This window comes from Sorex araneus, chromosome 3, assembly GCF_027595985.1.
Source record: "Sorex araneus isolate mSorAra2 chromosome 3, mSorAra2.pri, whole genome shotgun sequence".
In the NCBI taxonomy this organism is placed as follows: domain Eukaryota; kingdom Metazoa; phylum Chordata; class Mammalia; order Eulipotyphla; family Soricidae; genus Sorex; species Sorex araneus.
Window position 1 is genome coordinate 149,553,293 of NC_073304.1, and position 15,271 is coordinate 149,568,563.

General features: G+C 40.3%; 1 protein-coding gene across 11 annotated transcripts in view; it reads left to right on the forward strand.

Moving 5' to 3' along the window:
* Positions 1–15,271, forward strand: part of PDE4DIPP2 (myomegalin) — a 241,916-nt gene that overhangs the window by 107,033 nt on the left and 119,612 nt on the right. For all 11 annotated transcript variants that reach the window (XM_055129953.1, XM_055129962.1, XM_055129961.1 and 8 more), the window contains exon 5: positions 13,156–13,232. In XM_055129953.1, the coding sequence (XP_054985928.1) occupies positions 13,156–13,232 (77 nt within the window). The remainder of the gene's footprint in view (positions 1–13,155; positions 13,233–15,271) is intronic.

A 15,271-nucleotide genomic window follows, 5' to 3' on the forward strand; every position in this document is an offset into this window, starting at 1 on the left:
AATCTGCTGAAAATTCGGGCATGCGGGTTTTGTGACTGAAATCTTCAGGCTTTCATGAAGGTAGGATGGGCTACCTCCCTGCACTTCCAATACTCCTAAGAAGCACTGGGAGTCACTCCCACACCAATTCCAGTACCACCCTGTAAGCTCTACTACTGGCCTTGCTTCAGTGAGCTATAAATAAATCTTGAAAGAGATCAAAAGCTGCAGTTAATCTTGGACCCACACATAGCTGAACACACCAGGGTAAACTGGAGGGGGGTAGATTGGCCTGGTGCCCACTCAAGCTTGCTTCCATAATTCAAAATCACCACCATACCTCCAGTCTGAATTCACCGTCTCAGGACGGACCTCACCAATATAAAATCTGCTGAAAATTCAGGTATGTGGGTGTTGTGACTGAAATCTCCAGGCTTCCTTGGGGTTGGGATGGGCTACCTCCCCCAACTGCCTATATTTCCAGAAGCCTCATCAGTCACATCCCATACCCCAAAGTGGCCACTGAATTGAAACATTTCCCCAGCTTTACTGTCCCAATAAAAATACTGAATACCCTGAACAAACACCATGACTTCTTAGCACTTGTATTGAAAAACATAATGCACAAAAGGAGAGGGAGGGAGGGAAGGAGAGAGAGAGAGAGAGAGAGAGAGAGAGAGAGAGCAAGAGAGCACAAGAAGGAGAGTACCTCCCGTAGAGGGAGGTTGGGATGGGCAGTGGGGTGTTGTTGGGTGGTAGTAGGGAAACGGGACATTCATTGGTTGTGGGAAATGTGCACTGGTGGAGGGATGGGTGCTGGACCACTGTATGACTGAAACCCAATTATGAACAGCTTGGTAATGGTCTATCACAGATATTCAATTAAAAAAATTTAAAAAGTGATGTGGAGTTCATGCCCAATTCAGCTTAATCAGTGACTGAATAAATAGCAGCACTCCTATATTTAACAACAGCAACAACAAAAGACTTTGGCTTTTACTCTGATAAGGGAAGAAGCCAGTTTGTTTGTTTGTTTGTGTATTTGTGGGGCCAAACAGATGTGCTCAGGGCTTATTCCTGCCTCTACATTCCAGGATCACTTCTGGCAGTGCTTGGGGGACCATATAGGATGCTGGAGATCAAACCTGGGTCAGCTGTGTACAAGGCAAACATCCTACCTGCTGTACAACCCCTTAAACTCCTGTTGGCTTCTGGGCCACAACAGGAAGTTTGCAGGGCTTACTCCTGGCTCTGCTCAGGGATCACTCCTGGTGGTGCCTTGGGATTGATTCATGGCACTTAAAAAGAAAGACAAGTAATAGTATGTTTATACGCCAATAGTTTTCAGTAGAAAGTGTAAAATTGATAAAGGAGAGATAGAAAGATTTTCTGAATCTTATTTTTTTTTAAGTAGTGGTCTAAGCTGCCACAACTGGAACTTTGTAATGTACTTGTCAAGTTTACAGGCGGGCAGGGTGGAGGGATGGAATAAAGGTAAGGGAACACTGGTGGAGGTAAGTTGACACTGGTGGTGGGATATTGGTGTTGAAATATTATATGCCTAAAACTCAACTATCAATAACATTGTAAATCATAGTTCTTTAATTAAATAAATTATATTTAAAAAGTAGATGCAATGCAGTGATGCAGTGGAAAGTTTGACTTTTGATAAATGCATGGATAGCTGATATGTGGTCACAGGTAAAAAACAGAGTATATGAGCACGAATTTTGGTGGTGGATAGATAAAGTTGCAGGAGACTGTCAGATTTTAGTGTATTCTGTGAGATGTGAAGTAAGCTTTATCCTTCCATTCAGATATTTCCCAACATGTTCCTAAAGTGAGTCCTTTCTTTCATATGTACTCATTCCTGCTGACACATCCGGTTCACCCCTGGAATTCATGTATATTTTTCGCCCATATGTGTATTCAACTGTGAGACTTGTTGTTACTGTTTTTGGCATATCGAATACGCCACGGGTAGTTTGCCAGGCTCTGCCTCGTGGGCGGTATACTCTCGGTAGCTTGCCAGGCTCTTTGAGAGAGACTGAGGAATTGAACCCAGGTCATCCGCATGCAAGGCAAACACCCTACCTGCTGTGCTATCACTCCAGCCCACAGTAACAACAAGTCTCACAATGGAGACATTACTGGAGGATACACTGCTGATTGGAGTGGTGTTGGAATTAGATACATGAGAAACCATGATTAATTGCAAACCACAGAAACTGAACAAAAAAAGCAATTAAAAATTAAAAATACTTTAGTGTAAGTAAATATATATTTATTTCTATTATTTTATTTTTTATATTTTAAATATTAATATATAAGTAATACATTGACATATTTAATTTTTTATCATTTTAACTTAAAATATTTTTAAAAATTTTGAGACTATATATATACTAATTTACATATATATATTTTTCCAGTGCTGGAGATCAAGCCCAAGGGCCTTTCACATGTGCAAGGTGATACACATCTTGATCCCCAAGATTTATATTCTTTTGTTGTAGAAGTCTTAAAAATCCAGTGTGTACTAAGTCTTTGAAATATTTATAGTACATCTCAAGTCAGACTAGCTCATAGCCTCATGTGACTTGTGACTGCTGTCATGGCAGCAAATTGTTCAAGTGCTACCCCTGGTCCCACACACTGGTCTAAATTCAGAAGCGTGGCCTAATGCTGGCACCTGGCTCCAGCATGCTCATGTATTGGCCTTCTATGGAGGACTGCCCACCAGGTGTGAGAATTGAGACTACAGTTTGTCAGCTTTACTTGGAAGAAAAACAGTCTTGGGCTTTGCATGCAGAACATGAATAACTTTGTATATTTTAGACAACAGATCAAAGTAAATGTCAAGCCAGAACCAAGAGCTGAATGGGAATCTAATATCCACTCATATTAGATTAAAAATATTTCACAGGGCCCAGAGTAATAGTACAGTAGGTATGGAACTTGTCTTGCATGTAGCTGACCTGGGTTCAATCCCCAGCATCCCATATGGTCCCCTAAGCACTGCGCTCTCTCTCTCTCTCTCTCTCTCTCTCTCTCTCTCTATATATATATATATATATATATACATATATATATACACACATATGTATATACCTATATCTATCTATCTATATACATGCATCTGGATATATATCTGTATAGATATATACAAAGATATATACATATATATATTTATCTATCTCTGTATATGTTTCACAGGACCAGAACAATAACACAGTAGGAATGGTGCTTACCTTGCATGTAGGTGACCCTGACTTGATCCCCAACACCTCATATTCCCCCGCAAGTCTTCAAGGAGTGATCCCTGAGTGCAGAGCCAGGGGTTAGCCCTGAGCTTTACTGGGTATCGTTCCCAAACAAGCAAACAAAATATTCAGAAGTTTCCTGTGTACCAATTTAGCTATAGAAAATCAACATTATTTTTATATTTTTAAAACTTCAAATGAAAATTTTACTTATCCCAGGTCTAGACCGGGTATCCAAAGAGATGTCAGAAAGCAGGGACCGTTCCCCTGAACTACAGTTCCTTAATGAGGCAAACCTGTCTTCCTAGCATGCCTCTGAGTCCTGCCAGGGGGCAGGACTCCTGTTTCCACACTAGGGGTCCTGTGGTTTATAGGGGCTCCAACCCCACCCCTGGTGTTAACAAGAGGCCTCCACTTGGGCTAAATCAAGCCCAGTCAGGCCTGTCTATGTACAGAGACGACACTCCAGCCAAACCAGAGAGAGATTTATCCTGCTAGGAATGTGCTGGGGAGAGGGGCAGAGCCACTGAAGTCACTGGTATTTATGTGTATGGCTTTTCAATTGCCAGCCCCTTTGGAACAGAGCCAAAGAAATTTCTGAGACTCAAACAGCACTTTAATGGAGCAAGTGAGAAGGTTAAGTTGGAGACCAGTGCAATGCCGTGGCAGTGCCTATGCCAAGACCTCTGAGCAGAGAGTCTAAATAAGTAAGTGTAGCCTCATAGTTTTCTCCATATATTTTAATAGTTCATTTTTTACAGCAGTTTTAAGTTCCCAGAAAAATAGAATACAGGGCACTGAGATTTTTTTTCTCCCTGTATCCTTGGGGCACACAGACACAGACACAGACACACAAACAGACACAGACACACACAGACACACAGCTTTCCCATCAAAGGCTAATGGTGCCAGCCCAGGGTAGAGCACCTGCTTGTATATGTCAGGGTATGAGTTTGATTTCTGTTACCATCTCATATCACTGGGCATGATCCCTGACACTTCAATAATGACAGTAACAGCAGTATGGGGCAGGGATAGTGAATAAAAGAAGACTGGGTTTGTAAGAACAATCAGAAGATTCCCCATTTTAACCTCTTTTCTTGGGTTCCTAAACACAGTGCTGGGTTGAAAATAGCTCTCTTTTTTTGAATGATTCAGGCACCTTTGGAAAACTAGCATTTGTTTATTTAATTGGGCAAGGTGGGGCATTCCCAGCTGTGCTCAGGGGCTACCCCTGACCTGGATCTGTGCTTGGGAACAACACCTGTGGTGCTTGGGAGATCGTGTAGTGTCAGAGATCAAACTGGCATCTGCTACGTATCAGGTGGGTGCCTTAATCTCTGTACTATCTCTCTGGCCCCCAAACTAACTTTTTTTTATTGATGCTGTATGTTTCATCTTTTTGTTTACATCTTTCCATTTAATTTTCACAGTATCCAAATATTCATTTGCACCCACAAGGAAAATTAACATTTAAGAGTAGGTTGTGATTAACCTCTAGAACTGAGGATGAACTAGGTGAACCTAGAGGAAATGTAAAACTTGGTTAAATATCTGCAATTTCATATTATTTAAACTAATAGAATGTAAGAGAGCTAGAAGTTGCATCCAGGGCAGTTTTATCCTAAAGTTAATGCTCTTTGCCAGACATACCTTCGACTGAAGTGGCAGATCTTTATTTTCCCAGGCAGTTTGCTTGTTTCAGACTTCTGACTTTTCTACCTATGATATTAAAACTGGGGGACTGAGAGGAAGGGCAACTCAAGGTCTGAGGGATCTTGAGTTGGGTCTAGGAGCATTTCTCTGGAGACTGAAACCAGGAGGTGCGGGATGGAGCTGCACCAATTCTTGTTTCTGCTGCTATTTATATCTGCCACCTGTGCTTTTCCATAAAGCTCTTGGTTTCTGGTTCTCTTGTGTTTGTCACACTCAATTATGACCATCTGTTTAATTGCCCATGGGCTGAGGGCTGTGCCTGTTTCTGTCCTGGTCCTTATGGTACCTATTAGAGTGGCCTCCATCCAAGTAGGGCTCAGTAGATATTTCATGTAAAAGCAAGTGAATAAACAAATATGACCATCTCACAAATCAGCTACTCTGTTCTTAGCTCAATGAACACATTTTCTGTCTCCTCATTGGTTTCTTTCTCTTTTTAATTTTTTTGGTTTACTTGGTCCATACCTGCCTTGCCCAGCCCAAGGTTCTCCCCTCTCAGAGAGCCCAGCAAGCTACCGGGAGTATTCCACCTGCACAGCAGAGCCTGGCAAACTATTCAATATGCCAACAACAGTAACAACAAGTCTCACAATGGAGATGTTACTAGTGCCTGCTCGAGCAAATCGATGAGCAATGGGATAACAGTGACAGTGACAGTGACAGTGACAGTGATTTGGTCCACATCTGACCATACTCGGGGGTTACTCCTGGCTCTGAAATCAGGAATTGCTCCTTGTAGTGCTTGGGACCACATAAGATGCTGAAGATTGGACCTGGGTTGGCCTGGCTGCGCACAAGGCAAATGCCCTACCTGCTGTGCTATTGCTCCATCCCTCTTCATTGATCTCTTTATCTCTGTTTCTCTAGGTCTCTCCTTTTTGTCATTCTGACTCTCCCTAACACACACACACACACACACACACACACACACACACACACACACATGCACACACATGTACGGCCAGCCCTGGCCATGTCTGTCGAAAGTCTAAACACCGCTTTATCTTAGAACTTGCCTCTGATAGCTAAGTTTGTTGAATCAAGATCAACCAGGCTGAGAAATATGGTATTGTTTTGTTTGCAGGACTTTACTAAGGACTGGTGTAGGTTGGATTTTAAGTAGTGATGTAAGTAGAGGAGCTTTGTCATTAGGACATGAATCCTAGCATTTTGTATTGTTTAAACAAACTTCCACACTTCTCTTTGGTAGACTTGCCACTAATGCAGATTTTGGCTGGAGAGTTCTTTTGCTCCCTATTGACCACTCATGGAGCTGAGTAAACGGTTTTGCTGTCCTTTCTGTAGGAATGAAGGACAATTGTGACATGTTGAGGCAACTTTTATATGTAATTCGGGGCTTAACTACACTAGTGGGAGTTAGTAAACCTGGAGTTCATAGAAAGGCAGAAACTGTACCTCTGAAGAGTGTCTTTCTTCTACCCTGGATTCAAAGGACTTAATGTTTTGCATTTTAATACTTGGTGATTAGTCTCACATCAAAATAAAATATGAGAAAAGCTGGTGGTATTATTTTTATGGAAAAGGAAAGGCTCTGATTCATTTGTTAAATAAAAACAGGTTGGGGGTAACTTTTTAATAGTATAGTTAGTTAATGACAAAGCTATGTATTTGTCATTAACTAACTGTATGTATGTAATTCACTAGAGTTCTATTTTTGCTCAAAAATTGAGTGAATGGAAAAAAAACTTCACAAAAAAACTTTTGAAAAAAATTCACAAAAAAAGATCACTTGGAGATACTAAAATGTTTCTTAGTGTGCCAGGAACAGGCCCTGGTCAGGGCTGTTAGAGATACTCAGGGTTTTATCCTGTTTAATAGAGCTATGGTGTCTGAGAAGACCGGGAAAGAAATTTACTCCACCTATGAAAAATATTTATGAACCATATTTTTCTAAGAAAAGATCTGATTTTCAAATGATAATATCTAAAAATAAAGCCCATTCACTGTCTTACTTTTCATTTTGTTTGAAGACTTTTTCTCCTGACTATAATGCCAAGAAAAGCACCTTGGTTCTTGCAACATACTGATTTTATCAGCTGGTGATTTTATCAATGAATATATGCTGCTTGTATGTCAAACTCCCCCCTGCCAGCCCCCTTGCCCCCCTGCTTTTTAAATGAGTGCCTGCTCTTATGCCAGCAGCAAACTATGAGGCTTGTAAAATAACATAAGACACAGTACCTTCTTGAAGGTGCTTGAAGATTAGTTGAAACACACCACACATGCACACATTTTCTCAAGTACATACAGAAGTCTGCAAAGTTAAATCCTGAAGCCAACGCATAAGTTAGAAATTCAAGAAAAGTGATAATAAACATAGTATAAATAAATATATTATCAATAAATAAATTATATTGTGATATAAAGAATTATACCAGCACATAAATTTTAGATAAATATTTGTTCTATTTATTTTATGTATTATAAATATTCTTATAAATGAATAAAATAAATGTTGCATAAATATATCTTGAGAACTACTGAGGGCAAAGTACTTTTCTGGGCAATAAAGTCTAGAATGGAAGACATAAGTTTGAAATAACTGGTTGAGGTAGAGTGAGGTGAATGCTCTCCTAGAGACAAGCCATGGTAACTGGGATCCCAGATTACTCTGGGCAGTCCACTTTCATGCCTGTGGTCCCAGTAAAATTCCGAGAGCATGCCTCTGTATTTTTGAAGGCATCTCAGAATTATGCTCATCTCAGTTATAATGTGCAGTGGAGTGAAGAGAAATTTATGAGTTCTGATAAAGGGATGAGGAAAAGGATGTTTGTGCTAAACTTAATGAAGAGTAGAGGTTTATTACAAAGAGAAAAGACATCCTAGGCTGAGACGTTCAGGTAAAAATTTGACAGCATCGAAGGACATTTATATGATTGGTTTTTCAATCAATATAGAAGCTGTTGGAGGCTCTTTCAGAGTCAGGGGAATGAGACCCATCATTGTTACTGGTTTTGGCATATGAATACGCCATGGAGAGCTTGCAAGGTTCTCCCATGTGGGCAGGAAACTCTTGGTAGCTTGCCAGTTCTCCTAGAGGGAGAACTAGGCTATAAGATGTCCGGGAGCTTGATTTTATAGTCTCTGGATGTTGGCCATTGGTGGGATTACACAGCGCTGGGGGTAGTCCGTGGGTGTGACCGCCTAACTACTAGAAAATGGGGAATCTGGGCGGAAGAGGCCCAGTCCCCATCCGAGCAGGCTTGGAGGTCTTAGCCCCGGGTCCCGCACATCTGGGTTCCTCTGCCAGTTTCTTCATGCATGAGGCTCCCCTGAACGTGAGCATGGCTGTGACTAGGCTCCGAAGGTCTTTGGCCACGGAAGTTCTGCTCAGGGTGGGGAGGGAAACTGAAGCCCACCCCCTCCGAGGGGTCCCAGGGAAGACAGCCAGGCACAGGGGCAAGGGACTCTGTGGCACAATTGGAAAGGACAAGTAAAGAGAGGCTTCTAAAATCTCAGGGCTAGGATGAATGGAGACGTTACTGAGACTGCTTGAGAAATTCGACGACCAATGGTATGATGATGATGATGATGATGATGATGATGATAGAAGCTGCTGGTTCAGAGGAAGATAGAGGCTAGAGGAATCTTGGAAGTTATATTGGCACAATGTACCACTGGAAAATAACTGATTTCATGTGGCCCTTTGTCAGACTGTTGGGCATAGTTCAAATTGAGGTGAGAAGAAGAGATGGGATTGGGAAGTGAGGCAATGTAAGAATTGAAGAGACTGGAAGGTGATTAAGGTAAAATCAGAGAAGTGCAATTTTATTAGTTTAATTTGTCCAATTAAATAAATTGCAGATTCTCTAAAAGAATCGTATTTGCAATTTATTTCTGTGTTTCTTCTTCCCTAAAACCTAGTTTCAGTTTCAATTAAGTCTTTAAACCCTTCTGATTATGCCAGCCAGGAACATGTTGTTAACACTCCCCATTGAACACTTACTTGCCTGTGATTGTACTTTTTCAATTTTAACTTCTTTCTCACGCTCCTAGAAATATCTTTGTGGAATATTTGTGGAACACTGTGCAAACTGCTGGCCTAGATGCTATGATGGTAGTGGATGGTATTGATGTTTCTAATCCAATACTAGTGAACTGATACATTTTGCACTGTATTTTTAAAAAATTGTCAGAAAAAAACACTTTTTTTATTTTCCAAAAAGTTCAATGTTTTGGAATTTATTATTATGTGACTTCTACTGGGACAGAATCCTGAAAATAGTTTTAAAAAATATATACATATAAGTATACATGGCCACCTCAGAGAGCCTGGCAAGCTACTGAGAGTATCCTGCCTGCACACACGGCAGAGCCTGGCAAACTACCCATGGTGTATTTGATATGCCAAAAACAGTAACAACAAGTCTCACAATGGAGTTGTTACTGGTGCCTGCTCAAGCAAATTGATGAACAATGGGACGACAGTGCTACAGTGATACATATAATTATAAAATATAAACATATACTTTAAGATACATTTTGAATTATGAGCAATGATCAGTTGGTAGATTTAAACTTGAAGCCTTAATGCCGCTCTCCGCCCAGACGAGACCCCAAGTGGCTACACAACAAACTGCTCCTTTGTTCCTGAACGCCCATGATCCTGGAGGCCCATCAACTAATTTCGGAACCCAGCGGCTTCTTGCAGAAATGCCTCTAGACTGTGAATTAAGCTCCGGCCCCATGCCACCCTGGGAAGGGAAAGGCTTTTCTCTCTCGGCCTTTCCTTTCGGCGGCAGCATGGCGACTGCCATCTCTTAGAGCCCACTAAACAGAGGTACAAGCTTGCAGTGACACGACTTCTGGCAGAAATTTCTCTGGACTTAAATACTAAAATACCAGAAACCCAAAACTGTGTGGCCGCTGTGGACCTCACATGCTCTTCATTCTCAGCAATGGAAAACACATTATCAAATGATGCCTTTTCAGCAGGCCTGATTGTTGGGGGGGAAATTCCAAATAATAATAGTGAGTTTTTCTGTTGAAATATTGAATGTAAACAAAGTAAAGAGAGAGTAAAATGAAAATCATAAGCCACACAGGTGGGGGTGGGGGGTGGGATGGGAGGTATACTGGGGTTCTTGGTGGTGGAACATGTGCACTGGTGAAGGGATGTGTGTTTGATCATTGTATGACTGAGACTTAAACCTGAAATCTTTGTAACTTTTCTCATGGTGATTTAATAAAAAAACGCCTTAGAAAGGAATTAGATAAGTTTTATTGTTACTAGGTTTTTAACCAAATTCTATGTTGAACTTTTAAGTAAATGCCAAGGTGGAAATCAGTTTGGGCAATTTCTTTCAGATGAATTATTATTAAGACTCTGGTCAAGTTATGTTTCCTGAGTAGAACTAAGCTGTTAAGGACACAGAGAAAGCCAGATTACACAGAGCTAACCTAGAAGTTTTTTTGTGGTCCTGTCCTCAAGTTACTCACTAAATCATAAATTTGTTATATTTATGAAATTATAGATACTATGATTATGTAATTACATTTAATTTTTGCTTCATTATTGTAACTTAAGCATGAATTCTTTGGGGCTGGAGTAATAGCACAATGGGTAGTGTGTTTGCCTTGCACATGGCCGACCTGGGTTTGATTCCTAGCATCTCATATGGTCCCCCAAGCACCGCCAGGAGTAATTCCTGAGTGCATGAGCCGGGAATAAGTCCTGTGCATCGCCGGTTGTGACCCCCCTAAAAAAGCATGAATTCCTCAGAGGACATATAGGAAAAGAGGACCCCTAACACTCCCCGCTTTCACTACCCCAAAACTCAGTTCTGTGGATCAGTTCTCCCATTGTGCCGTCTTTGACTCTTCATTGTTACCTTGCTGTGTCCCACATATGAGAGAGATCATTCTGTATATATTCGTTTTCTGCTGACCTTATCAGCATGATGACCTCTAGTTCCATCCATGTTGCCCAGATCACATGATTTTGTTCTTTCTTAGGGCTGCATAGTATTCCATTGTTGATAAGCACCACAGCAGCTCGATCCATTTATCTGTCATTGGGCATTTGGGTTGTGCGCACACCATTGCTATTGTATGAAGTTCAGTGGTGAACATAGGTGTGCTCAATGTTTGGGTGGTAGATACCAAGAGGTAGTATCACTGGGTTATATGGGAATTCTACTCCTACTTTTTTTGTAGAGATCTCCAAATTGCTTTTATCTGGACTTGCCTAATTTAGTAAGTTAGTAGAACCAAGGAACATTATCACTAAGAGTTACTTGATCTTTCGTGGGAGGTTTTCTTCTCCTACTTCTTTTCCTACTCTTTCTCACTCATCTGGCTGGAGAAATGTTAGCAGAATCTTATCCCAGATTCTCGGCATACGAAGAACAGTGAATTAGTTGGTGATTTTAGCACTATATGAGTAATTCAGTAAAGAGCTCATGAAAAAACAAACCGCTGTCTCTGTGATAATGTTGATGATGATAACTGCTGTTGGTGTAAAACATCTCACATATCTCAGACTTATCTAGGCTTGGATGTAAAAATTGTTTTTCCATGACTGTAACTGACTCTGTTTCTGTTTATGTAACTGACTTTTATTCTGTTTCAGTTGACTAAGTTAATTTGTACATTCTGCCTATGTGGCTGAATATCATTGGTTAGAACATTAAACTAGTTAATAAAAGGGGCTGAACAGGTTGCTCTGGGATACAATGGCAGAGATAGTTTGTGATCCTCTGTAAATTATTTCTTTCGCGTGCATATCTCAATGCCTCAGACCGTCTAGCCAAACCTTAGCACAACTAACTGCAATTATTATAACTATTTTAACTATTATATGTGTTAACTATTTAAAATGTTTTACATGTATTAAATATTTATTTCCCCTAGTACTCTCAGGCAGTCTTATGAATGAGGAAGTTACAAGTAGGATTTTTAAAAATCTCTATTGCTCATAAGGTAGAATGCATATTGCCTTACCTTTCTGAAGAATCTAACTTAGGAACCATTTTTTAATTTATTTTTTATTTTTTTTATTATTTTTTTAATTTATTTATTTTTATTAGTTTATTTTTAATTAGAGACTCATCATGAGGGTACAGTTACAGATTTATACATTTTTGTGCTCATGTTTCCCCCATACAAAGTTCGATAACCCATCCCTTCACCAGTGCCCATTCTCCACCACCAGTAAACCCAATATCCCTCCCACCCTCCCCAGTCCCGTCTCCCCCCACCCCACACTGCCACTATGGCAGGGTATTCCCTTTTGTTCTCTCTCTCTGATTACGTGTTGTGGTTTGCAATAAAGGTGTTGAGTGGCCATTGTGTTCAGTCTCTAGTCTGTATTCGGCCCGCATCACCCTTCCCCCACATGACCTCCGACCACATTTTACTTGGTGGTCCCTCTTAGGAACCATTTTTCATGATGGTATTAGTATTGAGCAGAGAATCAGCAATTTAGTAACTGCTCACTAAATTCTCTTTCACTGATCAGCTAGAGTGGATGAATATCTTTTATGGTGCTAGGCTGTTGTGGATGAATAATGGACATACAGGACTTCATTCAAATTTGAAATATACTACTTTCCTATTTGCTAAACTCTTTGTGTTAGCATAGGCAAATAAAATATACAATGTTTGTTTCAATTTGAATTTGAGATAAATTGCAAACAGCTTTTTACTATAATTATGTATGAAATATTGAGATGAGTACACTTATACTAAAATATCGCTGGAGCGATAGCACTGCGTGCAGGGTGTTATCCTTGCACATGGCCAACCTGGGTTCAATTCTTCCATCCCTCTCAGAGATCCTGGCAAGCTACTTAGAGTATCCCGCCCACATGGCAGAGCCTGGCAAGCTACCCATGGTGTATTCAATATGTCAAAAACAGTAACAACAAGTCTCATAATGGAGACGTTACTGGTGCCCGCTTGAGCAAATTGATGAATAACGGGACAACAGTGCTACAGTGCAATGATGAGCACATTGGGGAAATGGGCACATGTCCTAGGGAACTTTTAAATCTGTATTGTTCATTCATCCTTGTCTGGGTTATGAGTCCTTCCAAATTCCCATTTATGTCAAGGGTCATAAGAGGGATAAAATGAGATATGAAACTGTGGGTCAAGGAAAATCTCAGGTAGAAACCTGCTCCAGGATAGGGGACCGGTGGCAGTCACTAAAGGGTAATGTCTGTGTGCTTTTCAGAACATTGAGCTCAAGGTTGAAGTCGAGAGCCTGAAAAGAGAACTCCAGGACAAGAAACAGCATCTGGATAAAACATGGTGGGTTGATGTCTACACTAGCTGCGTTCTATCTATCCAGAGTCTGGCTCACTAATCTAAGAACAGCAGATTTGGAACCAAATTCCTTAACCTTAACTTCAGTTAAGAAATGGAGTGAAATGGAGTTCATGATGAGAAGAAATCAGTATTTTTCCCTGTTTTTTGTTTTCTATAGTTTTCTGTTGCAAAAGTGTGGTTTATTTTGGGCGAGTGAGAGAGCTCAAAAGACCAGAGTACATTCTTGGCATATGAAAGGCCCTGAAGTTAGTTCCCAGCACCATATCCCTGCAACCTCCTACCCCCAACACAGCTGGAATGACCTTGGTAGCCCCAAGCACTGCTGGTCCTAGCAGCAATGCACTGCTGGGCTGAAACTAAGGACTGTCTGGCTCGCACAACCAGGTCAAAAGTCACTGACTACAACCTCAGTGTCTCCCCTGAGCATTACTTGGAGATACTCCCCAAAACATGTTTTATTTTGTTTTTTAATTTCTTCTTTATAATTCAAAAAAACTTAGTTTAAAATGACAGGCATTATTCATTATTAAAATACTTTTCAGATCAGTGTACATTCAATATGAGCTGTCATTCTTTCAGTATTCTTGATATTTAGCATGACAGTCCAACAAGATCAGCAAACTGAAAACCAGCTTTAATGATCTACAATATGCCATTATTCTAAATATTTACTAGGTCATTAACGAGTTAATAGATTTTAGAAAAACTTATCATAATGGTAGAGAAAAACATTTGAGATTTGTGCAATGCCTAACATTTTCCAATGTCAATTCAACTTTTAATTCTCTTGCTTTACTCTATTTCTATTTATTTATATTTTGGTCTTTGGGCTTACTCCTCTCAGGCATCTTTCCTGCAAGGCTGTAGGGGACTGTGTAGGGTTGGCCACGTGCAAGGAAAGCATTTTACTCGCTGTATTATCTCTCTGATCCTAACTTTATCCTATTTTTAGAAATGAGGCAACTAAGGTAGAGTATTAAAGTCTTCTGAGGTCAGAGGCAGAGCTCACTCATTTGACTTCAAGTTCAAGGTGCTTCTGACTCCACAACTGCTATAACTTATTACATCAGGCATTCTCAGCTGATTAAGTTACTCAGAAAATACATAACTTCATTTTCATATTTCAGTGTGCTATTGTTGCATTTCTCAAGAAAAATAGAGTCAAAATAAGAGTGAATGTGATTCCTGAGTTTGCCTACTTAAAATTCTTGGGGTATTGCCTTGACTTGTTTCTCAAGACCCTGTTTTGCGAAGAGAGGCACCCCCAGCCATTCTCAGGGCTTGTTCCTGGCTCTGGACAGAAGGATCACTCCCTGCAGTGCTCAAGTGTAATGTCAGAGATGAACACAGGTCAGCCACATTCACAGCAAGTAACTATTGGCTGTATTATTTCTCTAGCACGAAGAAGACCCTCTTTCCTCCTGAATCTATAATAATAACAAGATAACAAGATAAATATAACTTCTGGGACAGTGCTGAGTTGTGTCCCCTATCAACTAAGGAATTCTGTACTCTTTAGAGAAACCGTATTTAGTTTCCATGGATCCAGCCTCCTGGACTAATATTTACAGTACACTGGGCTTGAGTACAGTTGATTTATCATGAGCCTTTAAACATCCAGTATTGTTCTTTGCCTAAGACAATATGGCCCCTGTTTCTCATTAAATGACTTTACACAGGAATAAAACCAAATCACAATTAAGAGCATTCAGCACTGCTACTTTTCCATAATGTCTCACCCCCCATTTTAGAGAAGTTGTTGTTAGCTATAAATAAAATGGAGACAAATAATAACTCCCATGCCTGCTTCATGATAGTGCCTTGGTATAAATTTTTAGAGATATTAGAGGAAAGAAAACTGGGCCAGAATCTACATTTCTGTTACTAAATGTATGCTCTCTGCATGGAATTGTGGAAAAACTGGGTAAAACGCTGTATAGGTAGCCCAGATTCTGGACAGTTTCTGAATTACTGACTGTAAATAAAGGAAGAGAGCACTTCCACGGCTGTTTAAACAACCT